Raw genomic sequence first — 15,185 nt, 5'->3', positions numbered from 1 at the left:
TATATCTATTTTGATTGGATTGTTCAAGATTTTCTAATCTTTATTCCTTTTTGACAATTAAGATCCGTTTTTGAGTGCTTAGCATATAATTTGTCAAAATTTAACTACCTTGCAAAAAAGGGCGATTATGTCAAAAAATAATGAAGAATTCATCTCCAAAGCCTAGTTAACAGACCCAAATTTTAGTTTTAGCATCTTGTATTGATGTCTAGACAATCAGTCTTTTTTTAAAGGAAAAGCTACAAATTTTTTCGTCTTTCATATCGACCTGTGAAAAAACAGGGTGTTTTGGAAATTTTTGAAATTTGAGGGTATTTTGGTAGTTTTCCCCAAACTCTTTCTCTAAACTGTGAAACGCGATGAGCGGAGGCGGAGGTGCAGGATCTAAAACTCCTGCTGATTTTCTCAAATCTATACGTGGCCGTCCTGTGGTCGTCAAGCTAAACTCGGGAGTCGATTATCGAGGTAAGCACTCTATCATACACCGGGGGTGTCGGGAGAGAAGATGATTTCTGCTTTTTTTCTTTTTTCTTTTTTCTTTTTTCTTTTTTCTTTTTTCGAGAGAGAGAGAGAGAGAGAGAGAGAGAGAGAGAGAGAGAGAGAGAGAGAGAGAGAGAGAGAGTATTGTTGTCTCATAGCAAATTGTCCTATGAGACAAAACCATTTACAAATGTCGGTATCCTCCAAAGATTGCAGTGTAGAAGAAAGATTTGTATGTGCATGTCCATGTGGCTGGATGTGGTCAGTACATAGATGTACAAGAAAATGACGACAGGAGGGAAGTACAGCTGAGCTCTAGACATAGAATGCTCAATGCATGTGCACATGCTTGGGCAGGTATAGGAGTATTGTTAATGCCAAAGCAATCAACTTGGGGAGTACAACAATATGCTCAATGCAAAACATATCAGCCCGATTGTGCGGGAATGGGTGGTTGTAATATGTCATGCATTCAAGAGTCATCCGTGAGAACTTGTCGAATTGTCTTAGCGGTCATTGGTCCAGTGCTGCCATCTCTTGTGAAGATTTTGCTTGTGTCATACCCTCATGTCCTATATTTCTTGATGTGTGTGATGGCTCCAGGAGCTCCCATTCTCCTTTGAGTCCCGATTTTTTTTGCTTTGCGAAGTGTGACTCACTGTCTGGCAGTCTTGTAGAGGATGTTGTCTGCATTGGCCAAAAAAACCGAGTCACCTGGGTCCAGTTGATTTTGTTTCTCGCACCCAAGTGTTCACGATGCTCACACAAGTCTGGGAGAAATGATGCAACCCAAGCACCTCTGGTTGTGACTTATGATTGCTCACTAGAGTGAGATTTGGTCTTCCATGTTTGGGGCTGATCGTGTCGGTAGTTTGTCTTTCTCTTAGCCGTACTCTTGTATCACCAAGGCATATCACATTATGATCTTGACCTTGCTAGCTGTCCGGACGGCTCAAAAGCAAGCCTTGGAAATTCGTTTATCTCTGATTTGGTGGGGGAAGCAAATTTTGCGAAAGAAAGGCAGATGGTACATTAGACTTTGTCAGTATAATCGACTTGAAAAGTGGCTATCAGCAGATCAGGATCGAACTTGGAGATGTATACAAGACCGCGTTCAGGACGTCCTTTGGATTGTACGAGTATTTGGTGATGCCTTTTGGTCTCACAAATGCTCCTACAATGTTCAACAGGATGATGGACATGATTTTTCGAGAGTACAGATCATTTGTGGGCACCTTTTTCGACGATATCATGGTATTCTTCAAGAATAAGGCAGAGCATTGACACCATCTGTTATATGTTTTCCAGGCACTAAGGCAACATCCATTGGTGGTGAATGGGAAGAAGAGTGAGTTTTTGTTACCAGAGATGCACTTTTTGGGACACATCGTCTTTGTGAAGGGTGTCAAAAATGGACCCGGCCAAGGTTCAGACCATCAAAGATTGGCCAGATTTGAAGAATGTTCGTGAGGTTGGAAGCTTTTTGGATTTGTGCTCTTACTACCCGCAGTTCATTCGAAATTTGTGGAGATTGCTTCTCCTCTACATGCTTTGACGCTGAAAGGGGTTCCTTTCACATGGAGACCATTTGAGATTGCAGCCTTCAAGACTCTCAAGGAGAAGTTGATGACTATCCTATGTTGGTTTTGCCGGACTTGCGAAAGCTATTTGAGGTATATTGTGATGCCTGTGGTCATAGTCTGGGAGCAATTTTAATGCAGGAGAGCCATGTTATAGCTTATGAGAGCCGAATGTTTTCCAGATCAAAACGGGTTGCAAAAATTTATGAAGAGTTGTTGGTAGTTATCCATGCTTTTACTCAGTGGCAACACTTTCTACTCGGAGCCGATTTTACAATGTTCACCGATCATCAGCGTTTACGCTATTTCTTGTCTCAGAATCAGCTTTCGGACAAGCAGGTGCGGTAGGCAAACATTTTGTCACAATTTCGCTTTCTGATTGTGCATGTTCAAGAACAGAAGAATGTGGTGGCGGATGCACTATCTCGTAAGCCTTTGGTTTTGTCTATCTCAGCGGTTCATCCCCACAACTTTGAGGATATGGTAGATCAGTACGCCACATACCCAAATTTTGCAGACATCTTTGACCGATTGCAGAGTGGGGAAGTGGTTGCAGGCTATTCTCTCAAGGAAGGCTATTTGATGCGGAAAAACTTAGTATGTGTTACACAAGCATTGTGGAATAAGGTTTTGACAGAATGCACTGTCCACCTTTTTCGGGTCATCGTGGCATAGAAACCACCTTGAAAAGGTGTGAAATGGTTCCTCTATTGGCCGAAGCTCAAAAAGGACATGGACGAGTTTGTTCGCAGTTGTTTGATATGCGAGAAGGTCAAGTTTGACAGGCATAAGGCACCTGGTCTTTTGCAACCTTTACCTATACCTAGAGGCTAGCCGACCTTGGGAAAGTATAGCAATGGATTTTATTTTTTATCTTCCCAAGACTGAGAGTTAAGCCAGATCATTTGGCTAAACTATTTGTTTCCCATATATTTAAACTTCATGGCATGTAGTTTCAGATAGAAATCCCTATTTTACTAGTTTGTTTTAGAGGGCAATCTTGAAGAATATTAGTATTCGGTTACAATTCTCGTCCTCTTTCCACCCACAGAAAGATGGGCAATCGGAGATAGCAAATTCAGTAGTTCTAGACTTGTTGAAGTCTTATATCTCTGACCAAAAGGCTCAATGGGAGAAGTATTTGCCCTTGGTGGAGTTTTCCTACAACACCACAATGCATACGTCTACGGGGAAGGTGCCATTTGAGATCATCGAGGGTGTCGAGAAGGTTTCACCTATTCTAAGCACCAAGGATAAGAATTTTGAAGCAGATAAGTATGTTCAAGATCTGGAGACTGCTTTTGCAAAGGTACGCGAGGCTCTGGAGAAGTCTCAAGCAAGGCGTAAGAAGGCAGCAGACAAGCATCGACATGACGTGCAGTTGAAAGAAGATATCACAAATTGCTTACGTGTCAAGCCATTGAAGAACGAAGCTGACTTGCAGATTTCGGCCAAGGGACCTTGTTAGGTTATGTGGGAGGAGTGTTCATCGGTGGCTTTATGTTTCTATGTCTTGTCACATGCATATGTGAGCATTTGTGTTGCATTGTGATGTGCAAACTATTGATGTCACGTGGCACATCCAACCCTATGTGTCCGTGGACAAGCTACAGCATGATCAGGGTTCAGTCAGTCTAGTCAGTCTAGATTTAGAAGTGATCTGGCACTTTTGTGAGTCTGTTCGCAGACCGTGCATGTTCAGTCACTTAGTGTAGATGCATATCCTCTGGTTTGCACACAGCATGATCATAAGCATTTCCATCAGAATCCATCAGAATCCTTCAGGGGAATTTTCCAGTGTATTTAGCCTATTTTACCTATTTTTGACATTTTTCACTTATTATTTTTAAGTGACTTTTGTTGGAAAGTAGGTAGGGAAAATTGAGTAAGTTTGTATATAAGAAAACCTAGACTAGCACTAATTGGCAGAAGAGGCAGCAGGAGCACCAATGCTCAACAGGCAACTTCTCAAGCAAGAACCCCTTGGTGGCGATTTTCCCTCCAAGCAAAGATTCCCTTCCTAGCGTTTTGCATCAACCTCAACCATGGGCGATTCCTTCAGCAAGCACATCTCCAGCAGATCCCAGACCTAGCGTTTGCAGCAAGAAGTTCATCGCCGGAAGATCCCATCATCTAGCGTTTCCAGATTTGCAGCCCTAGCGTTTTGGAGCCCAGATCATCCTCCCTTGTGCATGGCGTTTTCAGCATAGCATCAGCAGATTTCAACAGATAAGAACCATCAGTTTTCAGCCCTAGAGACCTGCTGTTTTCAGCCCTCATAGCAGCAGATTTTCAGCGACAAGGATCAGCAAAATCAGTGTTTTCCATAGCGTTTTCAACCATAGCAGATTTCAGCCCATTAGCGTTTTTGGACAGCAGATAAAGAGTGGCAGATTTCAGCCCTTAGATCGGTCTCGCCATCTCCGTCGTCGTCATCGATCTAGCCTATACTTGCATCAGTCACATGCATTCAGTTTGGACCAGTTTGTGCAATCAATCGTAGATCACTCTCGTTGACGAGAGTGGGGCCTTCGGAGGAGGGTTTTACAATGTCCCTGGTGTCGTATTTCTCTTCTCTCTCTATCTCTCAGTCTCATACACTTGCACGCACAGTGTCCATTCACTTTGTTGTGATCATAGCACTCTCTCATTAAGAACAGAAGGCTCTCCCTTCCATAAGAACAAAAGGAACCTTGAGCACAGTTTGGAGCACTCATCTTGAGCAAAGTTCAAACATTCATTCCGCTGCACCTAACATTGGTATCAGAGCTTTGGCAGTGTTTTGTATCACTCAAGGAAAGAACCACAAGAATCACAAGAATTTTTTTTGCTTCTTGTGGTCGCATGAACCCAAGTTCGCTTAGGCGTGTCGATTCCTAATCGTGTTTTTGAAGAGTGACAGGAATCCCAAGAAAGAAGGGCTTGTCCAGCCTCCCCTTCTGTCTCTTTTCACTCATTGAGAGCGGACCGTGTACTTAGCGGCCGGCCAATCGACGTGAGGTGGGAAAAAGCAACCTTGGTGTGAGTGCAAGGCTGCCAAGGGGTGCGCCTGCGGAAAAGAGTAGAACTCGGGTGAAGAGAAGATACTTCTTAAACACAGATTGTAAGCGAAAGAAAACCCTCAAGAACCTCAAGAATCTCAAAGACACTCAAGAACCCAAAAACCAAGACCCCAAGAAACCAAGTTCCTCGTGAACTTAAGAACCCAAGACCACAAGAACCCACAAGAACCCACGACTTCAGATGGTCATCACTCGAAGCGGAATGGATACTTCGCTTGGAGGTGATGAGCATGAGAGAGGCGAAGAAGAATTTTCCCCACCAGGAGGTTTTTCTGACCCTCCCCCATCCCCATCTACGTCAAGGATTGCACTAACTCCTATGGAGGCTTTGGACCAGATGTTTATGGAAAGGAAGTTAGAATGCGAAGCAAGAAGAGCAAAAAGAAAAGCAGAAATGGAGCGTGAACACCAAGGAAGAATGACACCCATAGCGCGTGAGAGCGAGCAAGCACGTTTGGAAGCCAAAGAAAGATGAGCCGAATTTGATTGCGAGAAGAAAGCAAGAAAGGCAACGAACGATCGACACATGGAAGAGATGTTGCGACTTTTTTCTCAAGTAAAGGCGTACTTTGCACAGAATCACGAGAAGGAGACTCTCTTAGTCTCTTCTTCTCCCAAGCATGACGCACAGGATTTGCATGATGATAAGCATGCTGATTTGAATGATAATGATAAGCATGATGATTTGAATACCAATGATTTGCATGATAATGATGAGCATGATGATTTGCATGATCAAGATGTGATTTCTCACAAGCATGATGAATTGCATGAAGATGGCGTGATTGTTCACAAGGATATGAGTTAGTTGATGCTTTTTCTAGCGAAGCTAACCTCGTTGCAGATTCGATCACTCAAGAAGGATCGATCTTGGCTCTCGAGTCTAGGTCCCAAGAACCTCTTCAAGAAGAACCGATCTTGGCTCTCGCGCCTAGGTCCAAAGAACCCTTAAAGGAAGTATTATGTGTTCGCATGATTGATACGCACGCATTGTTCAAGTGTTTCATTCGTGATCATTTCCTGTATTTTAGTCAGCGTCTTTATGTGATCCCTTTTCTTAGGCATGACATATTGTAGGTTGAGCACGTTTCACTCATGAATGAGCACGGATGTATGCGGCTTTTTCATGAAAAGCTGAAAAGTATGCATTCAAGGAAGTCACATTCTATGTCTCTTCCTTGGCATGAACATTTGTAGAAAGAGTACATGAAAGTATGAGCACGAAGCATGGGCATTTCCATTGTGTTTTGCCACAGTTGATTGCTTTAGATGAGCATGACAAGATTCGATCTCATTGTTTGCGTGTGTGTGGTGAACGGTTTGGCAATCCGTCTCTTTGTTCATCTACATTGCATGCGCAGTCTTTGAGGAAGACAAGATTTTTTCCAATCACTTTACATGGAATAGGTATGTTCATGGTTTTGTGTTGGAAGTGGTTTTAGGAATTTTCAGCCTCGGAGATTCTTGAAGAAGGTGGACCTACGTCCATAGAAGAAGTGGAAGCATTGAAGGAGACTCAGAAGGCTTTGTTTCGCTTTCAGCGTGGCCCAAAGAAGCAAGCGTTGCAGACCTTTATGAAGTTCAAGTACCGCACGACCCACACATCCCAGTGGGCCGGCGAAGAGTCCCTTCCAGGATTCCGGATGCTATTGGCGATCTCCCTCGACGCCATACAGTTTGGTACCAGTACCTCACTTTGAAAAGGAGGGGATGTCACGTGGCACATCCAACCCTGTGTGTCCGTGGACAAGCTACAACATGATCAGGGTTCAGTTAGTCCAGTTAGTTCAGTTAGTCCAGTTAGTCTAGATTTAGAAGTGATTTGGCACTTTTGTGAGTCTGTTCGTAGACCGTGCATGTCCAGTCACTTAGTGTAGATGCATATCCTGTGGTTGCACACAGCATGATCATTAGCATTCCCATAAGAATCCATCAGAATCCTTCAGGGGAATTTTCCAGTGCATTTAGCCTATTTTACCTATTTTTGACATTTTTCACTTATTATTTTTAAGTGACTTTTGTTGGAAAGTAGGTAGGGCAAATTGAGTAAGTTTGTATATAAGCAAACCTAGACTAGCACTAATCGGCAGAAGAGGCAGCAGGAGCACCAGTGCTCAACAGGCAACTTCTCAAGCAAGAACCCCTTGGTGGCGATTTTCCCTCCAAGCAAAGATTCCCTTTCTAGCGTTTTGCATCAACCTCAACCATGGGCGATTCCTTCAGCAAGCACATCTCCAGCAGATCCCAGACCTAGCGTTTGCAGCAAGAAGTTCTTCGCTAGAAGATCCCATCATCTATCGTTTCCAGATTTGCAGCCCTAGCGTTTTGGAGCCCAGATCGCCCTCCCTTGTGCATGGCGTTTTCAGCATGAGCATCAGCAGATTTCAGCAGATAAGAATGATCAGGTTTCAGCCCTAAAGACCTGCTGTTTTCAGCCCTCATAGCAGTAGATTTTCAGTGACAAAGATCAGAAAAATCAGCGTTTTCCATAGCGTTTTCAGCCTTAGCAGATTTCAGCCCATTAGTTTTTGGACAGCAGATAAAGAGTAGCAGATTTCAGCCCTTAGATCGGTTTCGCCATCTCCGTCGTCGTCATCGATCTAGCCTAGACTTGCATCAGTCACATGCATTCAGTTTGTACCAGTTTGTGCAATCAATCGTAGACCACTCTCGCCGACGAGAGTGGGGCCTTCGGAGGAGGGTTTTACAACGTCTCTTGTGTCGTATTTCTCTTCTCTCTCTATCTCTCAGTCTCATACACTTGCACGCACAGTGTCCATTCACTTTGTTGTGATCATAGCACTTTCTCATTAAGAACGGAAGGGAGACGGAAGGCTCTCCCTTCCATAAGAACAAAAGGAACCTTGAGCACAGTTCGGAGCACTCATCTTGAACAAAGTTCAAACATTCAGTCCGCTGCACCTAACAACTTAATATTCTTTATTGGATGAGATACTTTTGGGAAGTCAACTATCTAGGATATGAAGAGTTCCGATTTGGAACGAGACTCCTTATTGGATGAGATTCTTCCGGGAAGCCAACGACCCAAGAAATCAAGAGCTTCGATTTGGAATGAGAAAACTGATTGTCCTTGGGATTGTCCCTCGGAAATTTTTGAGCTAACTCGAGTTGTTTTGCAGATATGCTGTAATCGCGGACTATTACTTTCTTTCAAGGAGGAGGGATGTCACAAATTGTTGACGTGTCAAGCCACTAAAGAATGGAGCCGACTTGCAGATCTCGGCCGAGGGGCCTAAACTTTAAGACAAGCAACAGAAGCAACAGAAGAAGATCCAACCAACTTAAGGTTTCCGTTCGATGGGGCCTAGAGTAAAGCAGCCCACACATACAAAAAGCGTAGAAGCTGATGACGTGGCATCCTATACGGAATTTTTGGATTTTAAGCTGGCTTGTTGACATGGCAGATTGTACGGTTTTCCGGATTTTATGTTGGCTATTGACGTGGCAGATTGTATGATTTTCGTGTTTTACATTGGCTGCTGACGTGTCAGAGCTGTACGGATTCCTGCTTTTGTGCTGACAGCTTTTTGAGCACCTGCTTTTGGGCCAGTTGCTTTTGAGTTTGAAAGATTTTCATGTAACTACTTTTTATGGCCAAGGGCGCTTAAATATGAGCCAAGGGCTCATTCTATGGCATGCTTCAGTACGAGGGTGCAGAGGGTGGAGTCCTGACATTGTATTGAGTTCAAGTAATATAAAGAAATACCGAAAAAGGCGCCAAGGTTTGGGGCCAATGCTCTCTGGGGTAGAACTTCGCCACTCCCCGTGTCGTCTATTTCTTTCTGTTCAGTTGTTATTTGAGGTGCTAAAAGTCTGTTCTTTTCCATTGGCACGTGGTGCTTGTCTTATGACAGTGGTATTAGAGCTTAAGGCGTGCTTTTTTGAAAGCATACCGGTCCCACCAAAGAGCAGACAGAGTAAACCGGCGCTTCCAAAGTCTTCTGGAATTGAATTTGAAGAATCTTCATGCCTCGACCGCGGACTTATTAGCCACTTCCACCCTTATATCATCGCGCATTGGGCATGCTCCCGTCTTTATCGCTAATGTCCTACAGAGCATAAGCCATAAATTATACTTACAAGAGAAGGATCAAGGATTTTTTTCAAACCGCTGTTTTTCTCTGAGGCAGTGCCATGCAGCGGGGAATGTTTACAGCTACCAAGCCATACACTCCAAGGAGATGACAAGCTTTCAAGAAATTTTTTGCTTGAAGCTACATGCCTTCAAACATTTTTCTTCAGATTGCAGCTTCTGGGAGAGGGGGGTACCTTGAAATGCTTGCTGTGGAAACCCTAGCAGATTACAAGTTGCAGTCTTAAGACGTCTCTTAGCAGGTGTCTCTTGTTGATAACCTTGGAGGTCTAGTGTGATTGCTATGTCTTGGGAATACCATCGCCCGCCTGAGGAATACTGTCTGTCCAAGAGCTGATGGACCATGCTGTGATCGGCTACGACCTTATGGAAGGAATCTAACCCTAATTTTTGGTGCAGGTTTCAGGATGGAAAGTCAGTCGAGCTCGAAGAGCTGGACTGATGTCGAGATTTCTTTTTAAGTTTGAATTTTGTTTGAGAACTTGTTTGGTGATCGTGTTTGGAATTTGTTTGAAATGCATGGTATCTGTTTTTAACCTGTCTTGGTGCCGATTTGAACTGTTTGACTCTGGTTTGAATATTGGTTTCAATGCTTGGTAATTTTACTCCCAGGTGGAGTAGTGAGAAATGGTGTTTGAGAATGCTTGCATGTACATACTCATGGCCCGGATCCTTGTGGTTATTTATGGGAGGAGTATTGAATGCTTGAAAAAAAGATTGTTGTTATTACTCCCGGCCCGGACCTTGATGGTTATGCGGGAGGAGTATTAAGAAGTCTGAGCAGTGGTTACTCTCAGCACCTCCAAACGACATAGGTTGTTGTCTGGGGGGCGTTTGGTTGTAAAAGGCCTCTATATCTCCCGGTGCGGACCTTTTTAGGTTATGCGGGAGGAGTGATGAGGAAGTCGTTGATTATCTCCCAGCCCGAAACTTGTTAGGTTATGCGGGAGGAGTGTTCATTGGCGGCTTTATGTTTCTATGTCTTGTAACATGCATATGTGAGCATTTGTGTTTCATTGTGATGTGCCAACTACTGAATATTCCTAATTGGAAGAGATACTTCTGGGAAGTCAACGACCTAGGATATCAAGAGTTCTGATTTGGAATGAGACTCCTTATTGAACAAGATTCTTGTGGGAAGCCAACGACCCAAGAAATCAAGAGCTCCGATTTGGAATGAGAAAATTGATTGTCCTTCGGATTGTCCCTCGGAAATTTTTGAGCTAACTTGAGTTGTTTTGCAGATATATTGTAATCGCGGACGATTACTTTCTGTCAAGGAGGAGGGATGTCACAAATTGTTGACTTGTCAAGCCATTGAAGAATGGAGCCGACTTGCAGTACCGCCCTTACTTTAAACCTTGATTTAGCTTTCACCCATTATTAGTCGTCTATTTTACCTGTACTTTCAAGACACAACAAAGGGGAGAGGGATACAGGCTGCTAGATTGCACCTGTATGAGTGGACAGACACCAGATTGGCCCCTAACTTAGGCGCCCCTTTCGGTATTTCTTTATTGTTCAAAAGAGGGAATAAACGCTGTGGTTCCTACAAGCTGCCCCGCACAAACTCGGCTGAATTTCCACTGTTCCAGCCCGATTTCGGCAGCATAACTGTACTAGAACCCTTCACGGTCAGTATTCCCACGCATTGACCGACTTTCCCGACGCATACGGGCACTTTGCAAAACCTGGCGAGAATCTGCAGCATGCTGAATTCTCTGTTTTCAGCCCTGAAAATGCGCCAGATCGCCTGTACAGCGGTCCCCTTGCGTCCCCGAACCTCCTGGGGGTATTAGGGTCCGTTTAGGGCCAAAACCCTAAACCTGCAAAAATACACAGCAGGCTGTAATTCACTGTTTCGGGCTCCGTTTCGCGTGCCGGTCGCATCCCTAGCAAGTCCTCGAGCTCCCGCACCTGTAGGGCTACTTGCCCTTTGAATCGGACGAGATTTCTGGCGTGAAACCTCTCCGAATTCACCTGTACCTGCGGGGGGATTAGCCGCTAGCTAATCCAGTACCTGTGCAAGAGGCTCTTGCCTCGGCAATCGCGCATGAACCCACACAACTGTACATTGGTCAAATGAAAAGCCCACTAGAGGGGCATAACATACTGCCAAAGGGGAGAGAGAGGGCAGTGCGTAGCGTGCAGGGCATCACTCCTGGCACCGCACTGTGCATAAGAGGGAAAGCAAGCACTCCATAGCTCTTAACCTGTGACAGAGACTTGCAAAATGAGCCTCCCAGCTATAAATCACGTTTTTGCCTTCTCTATAAGTAGTAAACTGGCCTCAGAGTGCCAAGTGTCACTCACTTGTGCATTTTCCCGCTTTAGACCCTCGGGTCTAAAAATATCTCACCTGCAGCCTCTGTTGACTTGGCCACAGAGTAACAAAATGATCCCCATGTCAAACTGCACGTAATGACGCGAAGACATTTTCAGGTCCCAAAATAGCAGTTCCCTAAATTTTAGGAGATGCTGCCATTGTATCTTTCTAGGTCATCCGACCCTCTTTGTACACTGCGGCCACATCCAAAACTGAAATGTAGCCTCTGTAGCAAAGGATTCCACTTTGGCTAGTCAATGACCCCACTTGGCTAACCATAGTCCTTGTCCAACCTTAGTGCTCTCTTGCCCTCAGGCCTGGACTCCCTCTGGACAGTTCCACACTAGCTATGCAATGCAGGGCAGTTAGATTTCCCGAGGGGTGTTTCCAAAAAGTGAAAGTAAATAGATAATAAGAAAGAAATCAACAAAAAGGATAGATAGTAGTCACACGCTGGTGACATACCCCCCTCTTGAAATCTCAAACGTCCTCGTTTGCATCTATGTCGTACATGCTTACTGTCAACACCTGTCGACACATATACGACACATACATGCTCATTGTCAACCCTGGTGTATTCAACACCTCGTCGACTCATGTATTGCCTGCGTGTGAACCCTGTCCCAATGACATAGTGGTAGCTTCGCACTCTGCCATTGCTTTGAGTCACTAACTTTCCAATGACAAAATGGTAGCTGCACATTTTGCCACTGTCTTATAGTACACGTTGGATCCCGTAACACTTTCGAGCATATCCAAACCGACAGTTTAAGAATGCAGTTACACATGTACTCTTCAATAGAAGCAATCACTGTATCCTTGACAAACTGACAAGAAATACTCACTTCTATAGCACTAACCAAACTTTTGGACATTCCATAAGAGCAATTGCCAAACTGACAATCTGTACAGCTCTAACATTCATGTAACAGGTATTTCATTTGAGCTCACTTTAAATACCATGTACATCATTTGTTTCAGAAGCCATTGTCACACTGACAATCCATGTAGCTTTGAAACTCAAGGGGTCAAGGTAGGTTGCAAATCGAAGGCTTCCAGGTAAAGTGATAACACAGTTGGTGACTCTGCAAGTTCACCTTCTTCCATCCACTTAGCATCCATTGGTGGATAGTTTCTGAACTTTACCAAGTAACGCCTAGCAACCTTGCCTTTCACTTTCCTTTCTTTGTGTGCCAAAATCTGTTCAGGGACCAAGATCTCGTCAAGTTCCTCGACTTCCGGCTGATCTTCAGCTGGAATAGCTTCTGGCACATCACCCACATAGGGTCTGAGAAGACTCACATGAAACGCATTGTGAATCTTCCAACTGTCAGGCAATTTCAGCCTATATGCAACATCACTGATTATGTCGCACACTTGAAAAGGCCCATAGTAACGCATGCTGAGCTTTGGAAACACTCTTTCCTTGCCCTTCATCTTCTTTAACCTTGCCTTTTCAAAGCGTAAAAGCACCCAATCACCAAGTGAATATACCACTTCACGACGGTGACGATCAGCTGCTTTCTTTTGCTTTGCCTGAGTCCTTTCTAAGGCCACTTTGACCTTCTTGTACATTTCATCCATGTCCTGAACATACTTATCTGCTTCAAATATCTTGTCCTTTGTATGCAGTATGGGAGGAACTTTCTTGCCACCTTCAACTATTTCAAAAGGTGCCTTGCCAGTTGATGAATGCACTGTATTATTGTATGCATACTCCACCAATGGCAAATACTGCTCCCACTTTCCTTTATGCTCTGACACATAGCACTTGAGCAGATCTAGGACAGTAGAATTTGCCTCTTCTGACTGCCCATCTGTTTGAGGATGAAATGACGAAGAGAATTTGAGCGTGGTACCCATATTCTCAAACAAGCCTTTCCAGAACAAACTAGTCATGCGTGGATCACGGTCGCTAACAATCGACTGTGGCATGCCATGATACTTGAAAATATTGCTCATAAACAAGCGTGCCATCTGATCTGGCTTTATCTTCTTCCTGACAGGAATAAAATGAGCCTGTTTGCTGAATCTGCAAATAATGGTCCAAATACCATCATTTCCTGTCTGCGTTCTTGGAAGATCAAAGATAAAATCCATAGCAATACTTTCCCATGGTTTATCTGGAATAGGTAGTGGTTGCAATAACCCTGGTGCCTTTTGCCTGTCAAACTTGACCTTTTGGCATATTAGGCATTCTCGCACAAAGGCATCCACATCCCTTCTCAATGTAGGCCAATAGAAGAATGTCTCAACCGCTTTCACTGTAGCATCGATACCACGATGCCCTGCATACGGTGGGACATGACTCTCTTCCATAACTTTGCGTCGCAATGGCTTTGTGACACACAATCTGCCATGCATCATCATGAACCCGTCTTTAAGAAGATAGTGTTCATGACGTTGTCCATCCATTAGTTGCTCGAAGACCCTTGCAAAATCTTCATCATTTGCATACTGTTCTCTCATATCATCAAGTTCATGATGATAAGGAATCGACACAGCTGAAATTTGTGGCTTCCTTGACAAGGCATCAGCCACAACGTTCTTCTTGCCTTCCACATGCACAATCTGAAAATGGAACATGGACAAGATATTTGCCCATCGCATATGCTTCTCAGATAACTTTGTCTGTGTCAAGAAGTATCGCAAGGTCTGATGATCCGTTTGGACAACGAAATCTGCACCTAGCAGGTAGTGTTTCCAACTTAAGAGCGCATGAATCACAGCCAGTAACTCTTTCTCATAGACCTGCATGGTCATCTCTGGCCCTTGCAAAATTCTGCTCTCATAGGCTACTACCCTGCCATCTTGCATTAGCACTGCACCAATGCTACTACCGCAGGCATCACACTGGACCACAAATGACTTCCTAAGATCTGGCAACACAATGACTGGATCCGAAGTCATCTTTTCCTTTAAGAGATTAAAAGCTGAAATCTCTTTTTGTGTCCATCTAAAGGTGACTGCCTTCTTTTGAAGAGCATGTAAAGGTGAAGCAATCTCAGCGAAATTTCGGATAAACCTTCTGTAATAGGAGCATAGTCCCAACTTTGAAGCCAATTCTGGGGAAATGAAGTTGGCTTTGGCACCTGGATCAAAGAAGATAAGCACTGTTTGATCCCTAACCTTTCCCCATGCTCTGCAAAGCTCACTTGCATCTGAATTTGGCTTGTCGCCCACCATATCTGGCACTAGACCAGCCATGGGCTTCTTTCCTTTCTTGTCTTCCTTGTCTTCAGAATCAGCTGGCCTTTTCTTTGTAGGACAGTTGTAAGCAATGTGGCCAGGCTGCTCACATATAAAGCATTTGTTCTCTGTCCTCAGGACCTTCTTTTGCTCTTCTGACTTGCGAGGAAAACGTCTTTTCCATTTCTTTGCTGGTCCTTTTTCTGATTCAGCCGTAGCTTTGTCTTTCCCTGTGTTGGCCGACTCCTGAGTCCCTTTAGGAGCCTCATTGGGAACGTGCTTCTTGGCTGAATTTTTCTTGCCTGATCCTGCCTTGACGCCAGTGTTAAATTCACAATCTTCTCCCTTGAGCAAACCATTGCCAGTGTTTGCTACCTCGATGAGCTGCGTCAAAGTAGTGACTTTTGTCTTCGTACAGTACTTTCTCAATCCTT

General features: G+C 44.2%; 1 protein-coding gene across 1 annotated transcript in view; it reads left to right on the top strand.

Annotated features, from left to right (window-relative positions):
- The first annotated feature begins 309 nt into the window (after positions 1-309).
- LOC147445251 (uncharacterized) overlaps positions 310-15,185 on the top strand; it is a 37,025-nt gene continuing 22,149 nt past the window's right edge. The window contains exon 1 of the mRNA XM_086525981.1: positions 310-465. Within this exon, the coding sequence (XP_086382107.1) occupies positions 360-465 (106 nt within the window). The 5' untranslated portion in view covers positions 310-359. The remainder of the gene's footprint in view (positions 466-15,185) is intronic.

This window comes from Adiantum capillus-veneris, chromosome 12, assembly GCF_014529385.1.
Source record: "Adiantum capillus-veneris isolate H3 chromosome 12, ASM1452938v2, whole genome shotgun sequence".
Taxonomy (NCBI): domain Eukaryota; kingdom Viridiplantae; phylum Streptophyta; class Polypodiopsida; order Polypodiales; family Pteridaceae; genus Adiantum; species Adiantum capillus-veneris.
The sequence above is the reverse complement of the archived record's forward strand: the minus strand, read 5'-3'. Positions and strand labels throughout refer to the sequence as shown.